The 14,731-nt window shown below is 39.6% G+C and overlaps 1 protein-coding gene across 2 annotated transcripts in view; it reads left to right on the top strand.

Moving 5' to 3' along the window:
* LOC124167068 overlaps positions 1-13,731 on the top strand; it is a 31,934-nt gene extending 18,203 nt beyond the window's left edge. The window contains exons 3-6 of one of the 2 annotated variants that reach the window (XR_006866601.1): positions 11,386-11,581; positions 12,639-12,842; positions 12,939-13,138; positions 13,228-13,731. Coding sequence is in view for 1 of the 2 variants with exons in the window: in XM_046544856.1 (XP_046400812.1) it covers positions 11,386-11,433 (48 nt within the window). In the remaining variant the exon portion in view is untranslated. Of the gene's footprint in view, positions 1-11,385; positions 11,888-12,638; positions 12,843-12,938; positions 13,139-13,227 lie in introns of those variants that run through there. The other variant, XM_046544856.1, reaches the window with a different exon arrangement.
* The last annotated feature ends 1,000 nt before the right edge of the window (positions 13,732-14,731 follow it).

The raw sequence follows: 14,731 nt of genomic DNA, 5'->3' as shown, positions 1-14,731 counted from the left end.
ATCTTGTTTTCAGTATGAACATCTACATGGGAATTGTTGCTACATTAAATGTGTTAATATTGACGGAAGGGCTTTGTTCAAAATTTGAAAATTCTCAGAATAAAATGAGGAATTCAATTCGAAGTCTGCAATTTACGCGCACGCAACAATTATCCATCTAATTGACTGCGAACCAATGCCACTGGTAGGATTATAAACCCCAAAAGGAGTGAGCCCAACTACCCTCGGAGTCCAACATAACGCGGAGACCCCGCTAGAAAGGGTCGAAAAAGGTTTGTGATGAAAGTGTCTGATTATCCGCGACACTCATCTTAACCCATTAGAGCATAAAGTATTCTAGAATTACTCCGTTACAAATTATGAATTTGATTTTATAATTAAAATATACATCACTAAAATAAATAATTATGGTACGCATAAAAGAGCAGCCATAATAAGATTTGCTACGAGATCTGACCCCCCGTGTACGGCGTGCATATTTCAGACAGTCAGTTTCCAGCGATGATAACAGATATAAAATAGTCTGGAAAAAAATTTAGAAAAAATAGAAGATAAATAGATCAATTTATTGAACAAAAATGTAAGGGAAATTGTCAATATATTTTGCTATATACTTCAATAAAAAATGATTTATTAACCTCGCACGGGTGACTGAAAATTCTTCTAATGCCATGTCTCAAATAAATGCTTCTTAACTCAATGAATTCACGGAAGCAACTAATATATATTAGCATAGTTGTGAATATGGACATCCATTTGAACATGCTATACTTTCAATATGTAGCGCATGCCAACTAGAGCTCAGAAAAAAATAAAATACGTACGTCTGATATATCAGACGCTATGCATGAATGGTTTAATGAATGTCCTTCATAAATGCTCAGTACGGAGGGGATGGAAGAGTCTCTTGGGGCTCTGTACAGCAGTGATGCTAAGGTGAGAACTCCACCGTCTCGAAAGGGTTAAGACATGGATTGGCATGAAATTATTGAAGTATCGCGAAGACTGTGATATGTGTTAAGTGTTATGCCATATAGTGGCTTGAATTGTTAGCATTGATTCGGTTGACTATACTTTCCCTTCATATTTCCGGGAGTTCAGATACTTTCCATTTATATGATAATAATACGAGGGCATATACGAGGTGTATGAGAAAAGCAATGAGACTGGCAATACTGTAGGCGAACTGTCAACGTTGTGTCTACCGGCCGGTGATATACCAATTTGTAAATCTTTTCTACTTCCTCAGTGGGAGTTTCAACTCCATACAGCAAAGGCATTATTTTTTACAATGCCATCAGTGAAGTTGTGTTTTACAAAAATGGAGCATCGTAATTTAGGGGAAATTTGTGCAATAAAGCATCGCATTAAACTTGGTGAATCCACGAGTGTGACTTTTGAAAAGTTGGAACTGGCCAATGGGGAGCATATCTTATCAAGAGCACACGTTTTCCGTTGGCTCAAATCATTTTTGGAAGGCTGAGAACAGGGTGAAGATGAACCTCACTCAGGGAGACCTTCAATTTCAAAACTAACAAAAACGTTGAATGTGTGAGGGCAATTGTGAGCACAGACCATCGTTTAACATTAATAATGATGGGCGAACAGTTAAGTTTAGACAATTTTACCATGCATCAGATTTTGACGGACGATTTGAACATGCGAAAGATTTCTGCCGAGAGTGATTCATATGAGACCCGGCATTGTTTGCAAGTGGATGCTTCACCATGACAATGCCCTGTGTAAAACAGCCTTTTCCATTGGTGAATTTTTGACCTCTAAATGCATTGCTGTTGTTCCTAAACCCCCCTATTCACCTGATTTGAGTCCTTGTGACTTTTTTCTTGTCCTGAAATTAAAAAATGTCTTCATAGGAGATCATTATGGAACTCTGGAGAACATTCAAAAAACTGACCAGTGACTGACCGACCAGTTAAAAGCCATGCCATTTCGAGACTTCCAGCCCTGCTACCAAGAATGGGAACAACACCTCCGCTGGTATATAGTTGCCTAGCCTAAGGAAACTAGTTTGAACGTGATAAGATTATTTTTTTAAACGAATAGAGACTTTAGTTAGTAAAGAATTAGCCTCATTACTTTTCTAACACACCTCGTAAGTCTATAAATAAGCCAAAATACTGAATTGAGGCAAATATAATCAAAGTAACTTTCTGAAATTTATTTCACTTTTCCATATATTCACCCTGTACATTCAAGGTTTTCTCCCATTCCTTAACGAGTCCTTTAAAGCCAGCAGCAAAGAAGTCCTTTGGTTGCTGTTGCAGTCAACGTGTAACATCATACACCATGGCAAAATCTGTATCAAAATGACAGCCACCCAAATGATTTTTTAGGGGCCCAAACATATTAAAATCACAGAGCGATGAATCAAAAAGTATGCGGGATGGATCTCTTGGCAAAAGATGCACACGTAATTTCAAATGATAGAAGGCACACATCCATTTAATTTCTCACTGTAAGTGTCTATATCTTCACGCTCAAATGAAATATTTGTGTTGACTCAGCCTTGTATACAAGAAGATTTTGTTAATTATGTACTCATGGGAATTGGTGTTCCGAAAAAACCTACCATCTGAGTACTCAGTGCATAATTGTTTCATTGCATGCTGGGTTTTCCATCCTTCATCTGGCGTGTTTTACAGGTAGAGCAATATATAGTAGTGTTTGGTTAAAGTAGGTAGCGAAGGTAGGTAGGTTCTTCCTTACTTTTTTCAAGGAGCGATTTGTAATTTGTCTCAAAATGCGGGCAGCCGGCGAGCACGTGTCTGGCGGATGTCGACGAATGGACGGTGTCCGTAGGTCTTGACTTTTGTCGAAAGCGTTGATCCGTGGGCGTAGCGAGTGTCTGATCGGTTGGCGATACGCGGGTCCGTATTGCTGAGTTGGAGTGAAGTCGGTAGGAATGCGAAGGTCGGTTTGAGTAGTGACGGACGATGAGAGCGACAATTGCTGGCTTACGTCGTGAACCGTAGTTCGCGCCGGACTGGCCCCCACTTCTTTCGCTCACCCACAGCACAGCGGCGACGGCGTCATTTGAGAGCTTGCTTCTACCATACTGACGACAGTGGCAACGCGTGTCACGGGGAAGAGGTGGAGTGAAAAGCGAGTACAATGGGCTGAGAGAGAGAAATGGTGCCCAATCCTCGTTAGTCGATTCAAAATCGTTTTTAAATGTTTTTTTTTTAAATAAGTAATATTTGCGTATGGAACTAAAGAGCTGCAGTTTCATATGCCGCATGTGGCTCGCGAGCTGCAGGTTGCCGACCCCTGCCCTAGGTGATAGATCACGGATTCGCTTGGCAATCATATGCAATCATGGGCGGTAGGGCCAGGTCGGCTGATCGGCGATCTCCAAGGGCCCCGAGATTAGGGGGCCCCCACCCGTGGCATAGCCAGGAATTTTGTTCGGGGGGGTCCAAAACAAGGGGAGAAAATTTTTGAAGGCCAAAAACTAAGTTGAGGGTTTGAAACTAATTTTAACACTTTTCAGAATCGAAAAAACTTCATTTTTCAAAGAAATATTTTGTAAATTTATCATTTTTCATTATTTGGTTTTCTTTTGTGATGCAAAGTAAATTTGCTTTTATATTTCAGAGGGGGTCCGGATCCCCCCTCGCTATGCCATTGGCCCCTAAAATACTCCCATCTATCGTGAAGTGTACAGGAAAGTTGCAATAAAAAAGACTCAGATTAACTGAACCAAATTTTTGGCAATTATAAAATTCTACTTTGTCATTGCATAGTTGATTTATTTACAACATACTCAGTGTAAAAGTATTAAACCAAAACTAATTAAAATAAATGTGTCAGGAGATAAAAGAGAACAAGATACTTTTATGAAAGGTTATTCGAAAAGGTTATTTTTGAGGTTTTTTTTTATAGATTTCAGTGCAGTTTAAAGGAAAAAATTCACTGAATAAATAATAGAGCCATAGCACATTTTGAATTTTAGTAGCTATGAAATTCTTAATTTTCACAGCATTTGTTCTTGCGAAATAGCTAACTTCATATAATTTTCTGTAGTTTTGAAGAGCTAGAATGGCATCAATGTCTATTTCCTGGCTCACAATTTCCTAAAATACTTTGGAGGAGGACCCCTGAATACCCCGGGGAGGAGGGCCCTATCATGAGCTCAAGCCAAGGGCTCCATCGTGAGCTCCAGCCAAGGGCCCCCAATCACCCCAGACCGCCCCTGAATTCAGGGAAATAAAATACCACTCATGGACTAAAATAGAACACAATATTCAGGTGTGACTGTTTTCATATAGGACAGTGTTCTGGTCATTGTCTGTACAGAGGGATGGTCTGTGGTGATGTGGGACCCTCGACTGGGGTCATGATGGAGCCCTCCTTACCGGGAAATTCAGGGGCCCTCCCCCGAAAAATTTAAGGTAAATATATATGCCTGGAAATGGATTTAGAGGCTATTCTGATTCTTAAAAACTGGATAAAAGTTAACATAAAATCAGTGGTGCCATGGTGCTGGAATGCTCTGGTACGCCGTTGCGGCACTGAATAACAAAAGACATTATAGTAAAAAAAAACTTTTATCAATTTTGTTGCCTCAAAATTTCTAATTTATACATTCATAACCAAAACAAAAACATTTTATTATAAAGTGTAAATGATAACTTGTAATACCTAATAAAATACACCGAGTAATATTTAACATCTAAAAAAGTTAAGTAAAGTGCGTTCCGGCATTCAGGGGCGGATCCAGGATTTCTTTCTGGGGGGGGCACAAGCAAGGCCGTATCCAGGATTTTGTTCAGGGGGGGGCACAAGGATACCTCGTCATACAAAACGAATGAAATGATAATGGGACCGTATTAAAAATCTAGCATATTTTTTAGGGTCTGGGGGGGGGGCACGTGCCCCCCCCTGGATCAGCCTATGCCGGCATTGCTAATTTTGCCATCACGTCACTGCTTAAAATAACAGTTATGTTAGAAAAAATTACCTTGAAAAGTAAGAATGTCACAGCTTATAAAATTTAATAGTATATTACAGTTCTATTATCTATCATTAAGTGCGGTGGCACAGCAAAGGGGGGTTTTGGGGGATAAACCCCCCCCCCCCCCCAAGACCTCAGAGAAATTTTTAAGTTTAACCCATTTTACTCAATTAGATTGATATTACTGATAGAATAGTGTAAGGATGAATAAAATATCCCTCAGAAAGCCGTAAAACTCACCATAATGAACCATTTATCTTTAAAATTCCTACTATTAATCTCGCACCAAGCGATTATCCTGGTGGGTATACTATACCCCCACACGCATACCTCGGTGGTTGCACCGTAACCCCCCCTCCCCCAGGCTTAATTCCTAGCTGCGCCCCTGATTAAGCGGATTTGTTCCTTGATACTGCAGTGAAATCTAAAAAAAACCTCAAAAATTAACTTTTCCAATAAACTTTTTCAAATTAACTTTTTTGTTGCAGTTTGTATCTTTGTATTGTCAATGTCAGAAAATGGTAGGCCAGGGAACGAAGAAAGAGCTTCTACTGGAGGAGCGACCTTAAGCTAGGAGGATGGGGAGGGGAGGGAGACAGCCTATGCCGTGGTGGCCCTAATCATAGATTTTTCATAGATAGAATAATCATAGATAGCAGAGTATAGCATAGAATTATAGAATAATCATAGATAGCAGTATTTCTAACGACGAAGAACAAAAGCAATATTTGCTGCAGATTGTTTCCCAATTTCGAAAAATTATAGATGAGGGTACGAAGAAAGAGATAGTTCAACTGAAACCTGGCTTTGTTGTTTGCTTTGTTGAATAATTTTCTGAGTAGGTTAACAAATTTGTTACAATTTTCCAAAATGAAGTTAAAATTGATTACCATAGGTGCCGACATGATTTGGTCTACGAAACGAGTTCAAACTCTGAATTTAGAGAGAGAGAGAGAGTCACTGAAGCATGTGAATATGGCTGGCGACCGCAGGTGAGGAGGAGGGGGAGGGAAGGGGTGGGGGACGGCCTCAGCCGTCTGTTGCACCAAGACGTGCGAGCTGCGTTGCTTAGTGCCACTCTTGGTGCTGGGCTGCATGGGCTGCAAAGCCTAAATGATGAAAGATACGCAAAAACGGACAAAATTATTGTCATATGGGTCATAACTTACCCTGATTACCCTTATTTTGGCAGTTTTCACAAAATTGTATGACAAACTAAGGGTGTTGGTATTTAGGCACTAACTAATTATTTAAAATTTTTTGAAATATTTTGTACCTATCCATGTATACCCGAGGGTCATCGATATCCCATTGACAATTTTGAAATTTAAAAACAAATGTTTTTTCAGGACAACCTCGTGGGGGTGTTTTAAGACGTAGCTAATTCTGGGAGACCGTGGTGGTATGGGATACCTACCTACCAGGGTAAATGGATCAAAATTCTGAGTTTTACAGCTTTCTGAGGGTTATTTAATTCATCATTACACCAGTCTATAAGTTATATGAATATAATAAGGTAAAAGGTGTTATACTTAAAGTATTTAATAAAAATAATAATAGACAGAAAGTTTAAAGAGCATTGAGGTAAAATAATATGTAGTAAACTATTAAATTACCTCTGATAATATTTATTTAAAGTCACATAATTATATTTTTTTTTATTTCTGAGCTTTGGGGTTTATCCCTCAAAACTCCCCACTGCAAAAATGCTAAACAATTGCCCACCAAATCAAATCTGCTCATCTAGTAACCCAACAATACAAATCTGTACAAATGGCAAACGCTCTCCTCCAAGCTTGGAGAATAGGAGATGAGCGTTTATGCTCCGGACACTGCCATCTGAGCAGATTTGTATTGTTGGGCTACTATATGAGCAGATTTGATTAGGTGGGCGATTGTTGAGCGTTTTTGCATTGGAGGTATTGTATAGATTCAAGCGTTGTGGGGGCCCCTAAGCTCAGGGCCCTCAGTGATTGCCAACCAGCCGATCTGTCCTGAACGCCCCTGCCTGTACCCATGTTAGGGATGGCTGTTACCATACCTGCCCAAATGTATGAAAGGCACCATACATTTTAAAATAGAGATATTGTTCTTGCCTTGGAAATATGCCACTGCTAGGGATCGCCCGGGTGCTCTAGGAGCCAGTAGCACAGCTAGGGGGGGCGTTTTGGGGAAGAAACCCCCCCAGAGCTCAGTCCAATTTTAAAGTTTAATCTATTTCATTTAATAGGGTAGTTTCCTTCATCAAAGAAAACGAAAGGCATTGATTGCGATTCGTTACCCACCATTAGTGTATTCATAATATACAAATTATTTCGTTTTAGAAATACCGGTTTAGACGAATGGCAATGGTCCATTTTTATCCTCATTTGAAAACGGCCAGATTGGCGCCCACGCGATGCCACTCCACGTGACGTCACAGGGACCTAGTTTCTATACGAGTAGATAGGAGTTATACATCGTCTGAGATTACCAATGCATGCATGAGGCGCAGAGCTCAGGGAAACATGTCTTAATAATCACTTATTAAAACTGGCTAAGGTCAGAAAGTTTTTTTCGTTTGATAAGGTGTTAATAATCCTTAATTAAGCCAAGCGCTACCAGCTAGCAGGGTACTCAGCTACCCGCTAGCAGCCTGCGTCGTATCAGCGCTCAAGCCTTCCTCAAGGTCACCTCACAGGGCGGCAGCGGGAACGAGAAATACGTCACACAGAGAGATTTCCCGGCATTCATACTTACCCGTCGCGTTTTCTCGCGCTTGAAATTTTTCACTTTTCATTTATTCGCGAAAAATAGATATCGTCATTTAAAAATCTAAAAGCGTGAAATACGTACTCCAGGAGTAATAATATTTCGATTTAGGCAATTAAAAAATAATAGGAAACCACCCTATTGGATTAATATTACTTATGGAATAGTGTAAGGATTAATAAAATATCTCTCAGAATGCTGTAAAACTCACCATTTTGAACCATTTATCTTTATTTTTTATGGCGGAGGGCCCCCCCACCTCCCAGTATTTGTTGTGCCTGAAACCCCCCTAGCCTTTATTCCTAGCTGTGCCCCTGCTAGGAGCTAGCTACCTACCACAAGGGAATGATTTTTTTTGGGACAGCCTAGTGGGGGTGTGTGAAGATACAGCTAATACTGGTAGGCCTTGGTGGTATGGAGTACCCACCAGGGTAAATGGATCAAAATGCAGGATTACTAGGCAACCTCTCAATAGAGTACCAAAGCATGCCCATCAAACTCTATACAACTGAAAGTGCTCATATTCCAACTTACCAGAGCCAGTTTTGAATACTTCCCAGGACACTGCTTGAGATAACTTAGGGCTACCAAAACTGACAAGCCAAGCAGATGAATTAAATGTATACGCAAGAGATAATTTTGCTGCAATTCAATTGCCTCTACAAGTCACGAATTCCAAAGATAGGCACCTCAAGAATATTAGCGGACGTATTTGGCACCTGAATGAGGAGATATTTCAAAAAAAATTTTCATGCATAAATATATCACTAATTTACTCGCACTTGTAGTATGTACATGTGCCATTGCAGTCTGTACTTTAATGGGCTACTGAGTAAAGGTTGAAGCAGTAACAGAAAAGGTAGTTGAGCCATTGTGCCTCCATGTCTAAAAAAATTGGAAAATCAAAAAGAAAAACTGAGGGTTGACAATGGGAGACTTAGTTGTAATGAGATAGAAGTGTAACATGTAACCATGAAAAACTCCAGAAGATGTTAAAGCCTATTTTCGATAATATGAAAACTCACTCAACACATGAAAATTGAGAGAGCTGTGATAAAAATGTTGTGACCCTCTTCTCATATGTAGTGATGTCTTACTTTCCCATGATCGCCACTGAAGGTTTTGGATGCTTGTGGTACCTTCAATTAGTTAAATTCAAGTTAAGTGAAATCCTTGGATGATGAGTGATACAATGACACAGTGTGATAAGAGTCTTTATGAGCAATGGTCGTCTCTTGCAGAAGGAAGTCCTTTCTCTCTCGGTCATTGTTGTGCGTAGGTTTGTGTAGTTTTGTATAATTTGTTCTGTGTATCATGTGTAATATTTGAGTGTACTGTGTACCTCATTAACTATGTTATATTTGGCATGTAATATGGCATTTATTTTCACTCAATAGGTTTCTGCAGGTTTTTCATGACCCACCTTCTTATGTGGGCATTTTCCTACAGTGGGTTTTTTTCGCTGAAGGATACTAATCCCTTGTCCTCATGTTTTTTCCCACAAACAGAAATCTTTTTTCTTCGCAAAATTTTGACATATACTTGTTTGTCTTATTTGGCATATCACTAATAGTGTATATTGTATATTTTTGGATTGTAAACGTTTATTTATGATTTTAAATATGTTTGCATTGACGCTAGCGAGGGTTTAGGTGGAAGAAGGGACTTATTAGTCTCAACCTTGCCCGATTAAACGCATCTATTATTATTAATATTGTTCTAGAGTCTCTATGGTGTCTTTCTGGCAGTAGCCATCCCATAACCTGTCATCTTTGACAGAGATATAGGGTAGCATCATCAGCCAGATGGCAGTCCCTAGTGATGGCGCTTCGAATTAGAAGCTCAGCCACAGCCACATTAATTTCTATTAAGTCAGTTGATATTTAAAAACACCCCCTTCCACATCCATTTGTTAGATGTCCGATTCAGATACATTGTTGTTGTCTGGTTACACTGTTTAGGTGTGTGTTGATGCTGTAGTTGGAAATCTGAGTACCCTACGTAATGAGTGGATGGTGAAAATGATCATTTATGGAGTACATGTAGCACTTAAACTTGATACAGGGGCCCAAGTTAATTTGTTACCATTGAAAATATTTAAAAAATGTGAAAATGTGACAAAATCAAGCCGACTAGTGCAAGGCTTGAATCCTATGGCGGGATGAAAATAAAGCCTGAAGGAATAGCCACGTTAACATGCCAGCAAAAAACTTACATTTGTGACCAATCCCACTGAATGATTGGTGATTATAATATGTAAATATAATCCACTTTCGGAAATGAAACACACACACTGCAACTGAATGCAGGAACAATGTGCAAAGGTAATGTCACCGAATACCCTCTCATTGCAAATTTTATGAGATGAAGATAATATTGATGGATTTCACTTGATTGGGTATCTATGCTTGATAAGTTAGAGGTCAGGATTAAATTGCACTTGAAATGTACACATCATATTGAAAGCCCAAATAACGTTTGGGCTTTCAATATGATGGCTTTCATTTTGGGCTTTCAAATAAAATTTGGGCTCTGCAAAGGGAGAAAGCTACAATCCCAGAGTGAGTCCTCTGATGCATTCGGAAGAGGATCTCCTCCAATGATTCACCCATATAGTAAGCTTTTGTGTTCATTTATATATTTAGGATGTTTCTGTACTGCATTTTAATTAAAGTAAACCAACCAATTGACACCCTTACCACCATCTATGGTCATCTATGAAACTGTCTACACTCTTTTAATAATAATAATAATGTTGTCTTTATTTCACAAGCGAATTTAGGACTAGATAGTCCTCTCTTACAATTAACTTGTTTGACAATCACATACATCCATGCCCTGGATGGTGGTCAAACCACCCAGATGGGATTCGAACCCACGACCTCTAGATTAGCAGTCTGGGATTTTACCCCGGTGCCACCGAGGCTGGCAAAACATTTTAGTCACCTCTTATGACAAGCAGGGATACTTTGGGAGTATATATTCTTAATGGCCTGACCCATAGGATTTGAATGAATGAATTATAAAAGAAAACTATTCCTTTGCAACGAGAAGGATAAAAATCCTGTCTGTATATGCAAGAAACATGAAGCTCCGAACGCTACAGCTATCTCCTTTTCGAATTCACCGCTCTACAAGTGTGCGAGTGCGCACGCGCATATTTTTAGTTAGTGACTCGCAGGTAGTGTAGTTGTGTAGCCGCCACCTACACTACCTGCGCCCAGGATACTAGTCCGTCTACAGAGTCATCTGTATGGCTGTTTTCTACACTACTTCCTCATAGGGTGTAAGGAAAGGAGAATGAATTTCACCTACCGTCACTTGTAAAGGCGTGTTTAGAATAATTATTTTCATGCATGCTAATATTATTTCTGTTCATGCAATTTTAAGGGTAGAATATACCAGTGATATGTTTTGCTTGCTGTGTATTCTTTTATGACGAAATATGATGGTCATGGGTTAGTATTAACATAATATAATTAAATCATCCTATATCTGCTCTAATGCACACCCTAGATAAATTGCCACCAGCCGCCACTGCATAACTTGAGGGCCAATCAAATCAGAATGTACATTGATGAAAGTAAAATCTTATATTTGACAATGGCTACAGCACTAATGTCATCAAAATACCTGAACTTTTATTCTGGCTGTGTCAGAGCTTCAGGGAGCACCACCTGGCTGAGGTCACTGTCCTAAGTTCCTAGAAGTACTGCCAGTGTATGGGAAGCCTAGCGCTAGGAAGGCACCACAGAGATTAACGAACAGCAGCCGAGAGAAATGACTTCCATCGGCGTGAGATGACCGGCAGTGCATTGAGACTCATATCAGACTGTATTGCTCACCATCAAATATGTAAATGTGGTTCGACTCAACTTTATTCAGTGAATTCAATACCTGTAATTACCCTACCCCTTCACTGGCGATTGCTTACAGAACCATATGGAAAAAAGCTAACACCTTGTTTGCCTATCCTTGATTTCCACTTCCTACTTCTCCACATCCTTTCTCCAATGGCTTCAAATTCCATTTTACTTTGTGTATTTCTTTCATTTTCATAGCTACCAATAAGTCTGCATGTACTTGTCATACCCTCTGGTATCTTAAATAAAAATTGCATATATGTATTTGATTTATCAATTCTTTCTTTTCCCTGCCATCTAATTTTTTGAAGTATTCTAAGTCATACTTGAATTTTATATCATTAGCTTCTTCCATTTTCCAAGTTTAAACATTCCATAATGCAATTCCTTTATCTTTCATCATGTAGTGATTGCCAAAGTTGTATTCTGTTATCAGTCCATCATTATAGGCTTTTGATGGTTTCATTGCATTTTATATTAGTTTCTTTTAGCTTTTTGGGGATGTTAACTGTAAGCCGAACGAGTTTTAGAGACCGGAGGAAGGGATAACCTTTTTGGCATACCTGACGCCTGTGCCGCAGCCTTTTTCGCTGCGCCCATGGAACTATTATGTATATATCATCGTTCTTCAACTTTTCCTTCTCACTCTGTGGCGGGACTTCCAGGAGCAAGGCTGTGGGTAGTTGTAAGCTTGAGTTTTCTTGGCAGTAAGTGTTGAAAATTTACTCTTTACTACTTAAAAAAAACTCAATTTTGACTGTGCTATAGTTCATATGTCACAATGTGCAATTACGTGCCCCGTGTAAAACGGCATTTGAAGTTCATCGTCGGTGAGTTCATTTATGTGCCTACCCATGTTATGGACCCATGTAATGCTCATAATTACAAATTACCACGTTTCGTTGCATAGGTGGAGATTTTTTGTGGTGGTAATTCCTCATTTGGGCGCAAGAATTTTTTCTTTTTGGTGAGTGTCCCTCTCTGTAATAACGGTTGAAATTGTGTTTTACTTATTTTATAATAATGTTATCCTCCCATTTGTCTCTCAGGAATGGCTGCTCCTGGGTTGCTGGTCATTGGGGCCTCTCAATGGAAATATGCCAGCATGTACGCACACCAATTTCCAGGGTTTGATGTAACCATAATTTCCAACTCTGGAATGGGTGTACATGAAGTGTCGGACTCAATGGTGTTGGCCACTTCATTTTTTAATGACGTTGTGCTCCATTTGGGGACTAATAACCTTATTTGTGGTGAGTTTGTTCTATTCATGTTGGCACCTACACATTTTCATTATTCTAATATGCAACCAGCATGCAATGTATTCTGTGGTCATGCTTCCATCACAGGTCAATCACCTGAAGAAGTGGTGAGCCACTATGCGGCACTGGTGGAGAAGATATATGCAGGGAACCCCAGTGTGCGCTTGTATATATCCAGTGTTCTGTTGCGGGGCCAGAATAGGTTCAGGCCTGAGTCAGCGTGGGAGGACAACCGCATTCAGAGGATGAATATTAAGATTGAGAGACTTACATGATTTTGCGTCTCGGTAATATCGCCTTCATTGAAAATATGTGCTTCTTTGTGTTATATTTCTATTGCTACAATTGAAACATAGCTCATCCTTTTTTTCAACAGTCATGGTGCATACTTCATCAAAAACTGGGAGAAGTTCAAGGAGACTGCCTGGGATCACTTTTATAAGCTCCTATCCAAGGATGGGCTGCATCTACCTCCAAATGGGGTGCAGTGTCTATTAGGTAATGTCATTACTTTTTGCCTTCAAGTTAGGTATACTTTACAAACGTCTTTCAACAATAACCCCCCCACCAAATGGAAAACTGGTATCATTTGATGTTTCCAACCTTTTTACCTCCGTACCTGCCAAAGAAGCCATAGATATAACTCTAGATTGGCTCAGAAAATCATCCGTCAATGACGACTTAGTGAGTGACTTCAAAAAACTATTATCAGTGTGCATGGACCAAAATTATTTTCAATTCAATCACCAGTTTTATAGACAAAACCACGGCCTCTCTAAGGGCTCTCCTCTCTCGCCTATCCTGGCTGATATCTTTATGGATAACCTGGAAAGTAAACTGTTCAGCTCTCATCATCCTCTTTTAAAAAACTTGTGCTACTACTTTAGATATGTGGATGATATTATTTGCTTATGGACCGGTAGCAAGAGACAACTGGCCTCCTTCCTTGGGCTACTCAATTCCCTCCACCGATCCATCAATTTTACAACTGAACTCGGAGGTGACTCAATCCACTTCCTAGATCTTACGATTTCCCTCATAGAAGGCAAACATGACTTCTCAATCTACCGGAAAAGTACCTTTACGGATGTACTTATCCCCGCAGACTCAAATCATCCTTACTCCCACAAGATTGCAGGCATTAACTCTATGCTAAACAGACTCCTTTGTATACCAATGACTGCTTCAAGTTTCAACCAGGAACTTGATGTTATTAAATCGATATGTTCTAATAACGGCTATCATGATGACCTCATCCGTAAATTACTGGCCAAAATAACCCGAATAAGATTATCGCCCACCCTAACCAGTTTGCTGCCGGTCCCCAAAACAGAACCCAAACGGTGGTGCAAATTACCTTTCCTTGGCCCCCTGTCTTACAGTGTTCACAACCTCATACCCAAAGACAAATACAGAGTGTGTTTTTACTCCCCGACCTCCCTTGGTAAAGTGATTTTTAACTCCAAGGACAAAGTGAATCCTGAAGACAAAAGTGGTGTCTATGCCCTGACATGCGACGAGTGCAACGGTGTGTACGTTGGTCAAACGGGCCGCAAGTTTAAAACTCGTGTCGATGAACACAAAAGAAGTGCTCGTTTGAAAGACTCCATTTCCCATTTTTCTAAACACTTGTCCGAATCCGGCCACAACAGTGATTTTAATATTAAAATTTTACATGTACATGACAAAAGTGTAAAACTGGATATTTTAGAAATTTTAGAAATCACCAAATGCACTCTTGCACGTAACATCGAAATTTTTAATGATATGACTGTATTCAAATGTTCTAACTTTTTATCTACTGTTTTAAAATCTGACTTCTTCCTTGACAATCCTTCCTCCTCCCCTTCTCATTAACCTCGTTACCACCTGACTTTTAT

The sequence above is a fragment of the Ischnura elegans genome, chromosome 10 (genome assembly GCF_921293095.1).
Source record: "Ischnura elegans chromosome 10, ioIscEleg1.1, whole genome shotgun sequence".
Classification (NCBI taxonomy): domain Eukaryota; kingdom Metazoa; phylum Arthropoda; class Insecta; order Odonata; family Coenagrionidae; genus Ischnura; species Ischnura elegans.
This window is presented reverse-complemented; position numbering and strand designations above follow the sequence as displayed.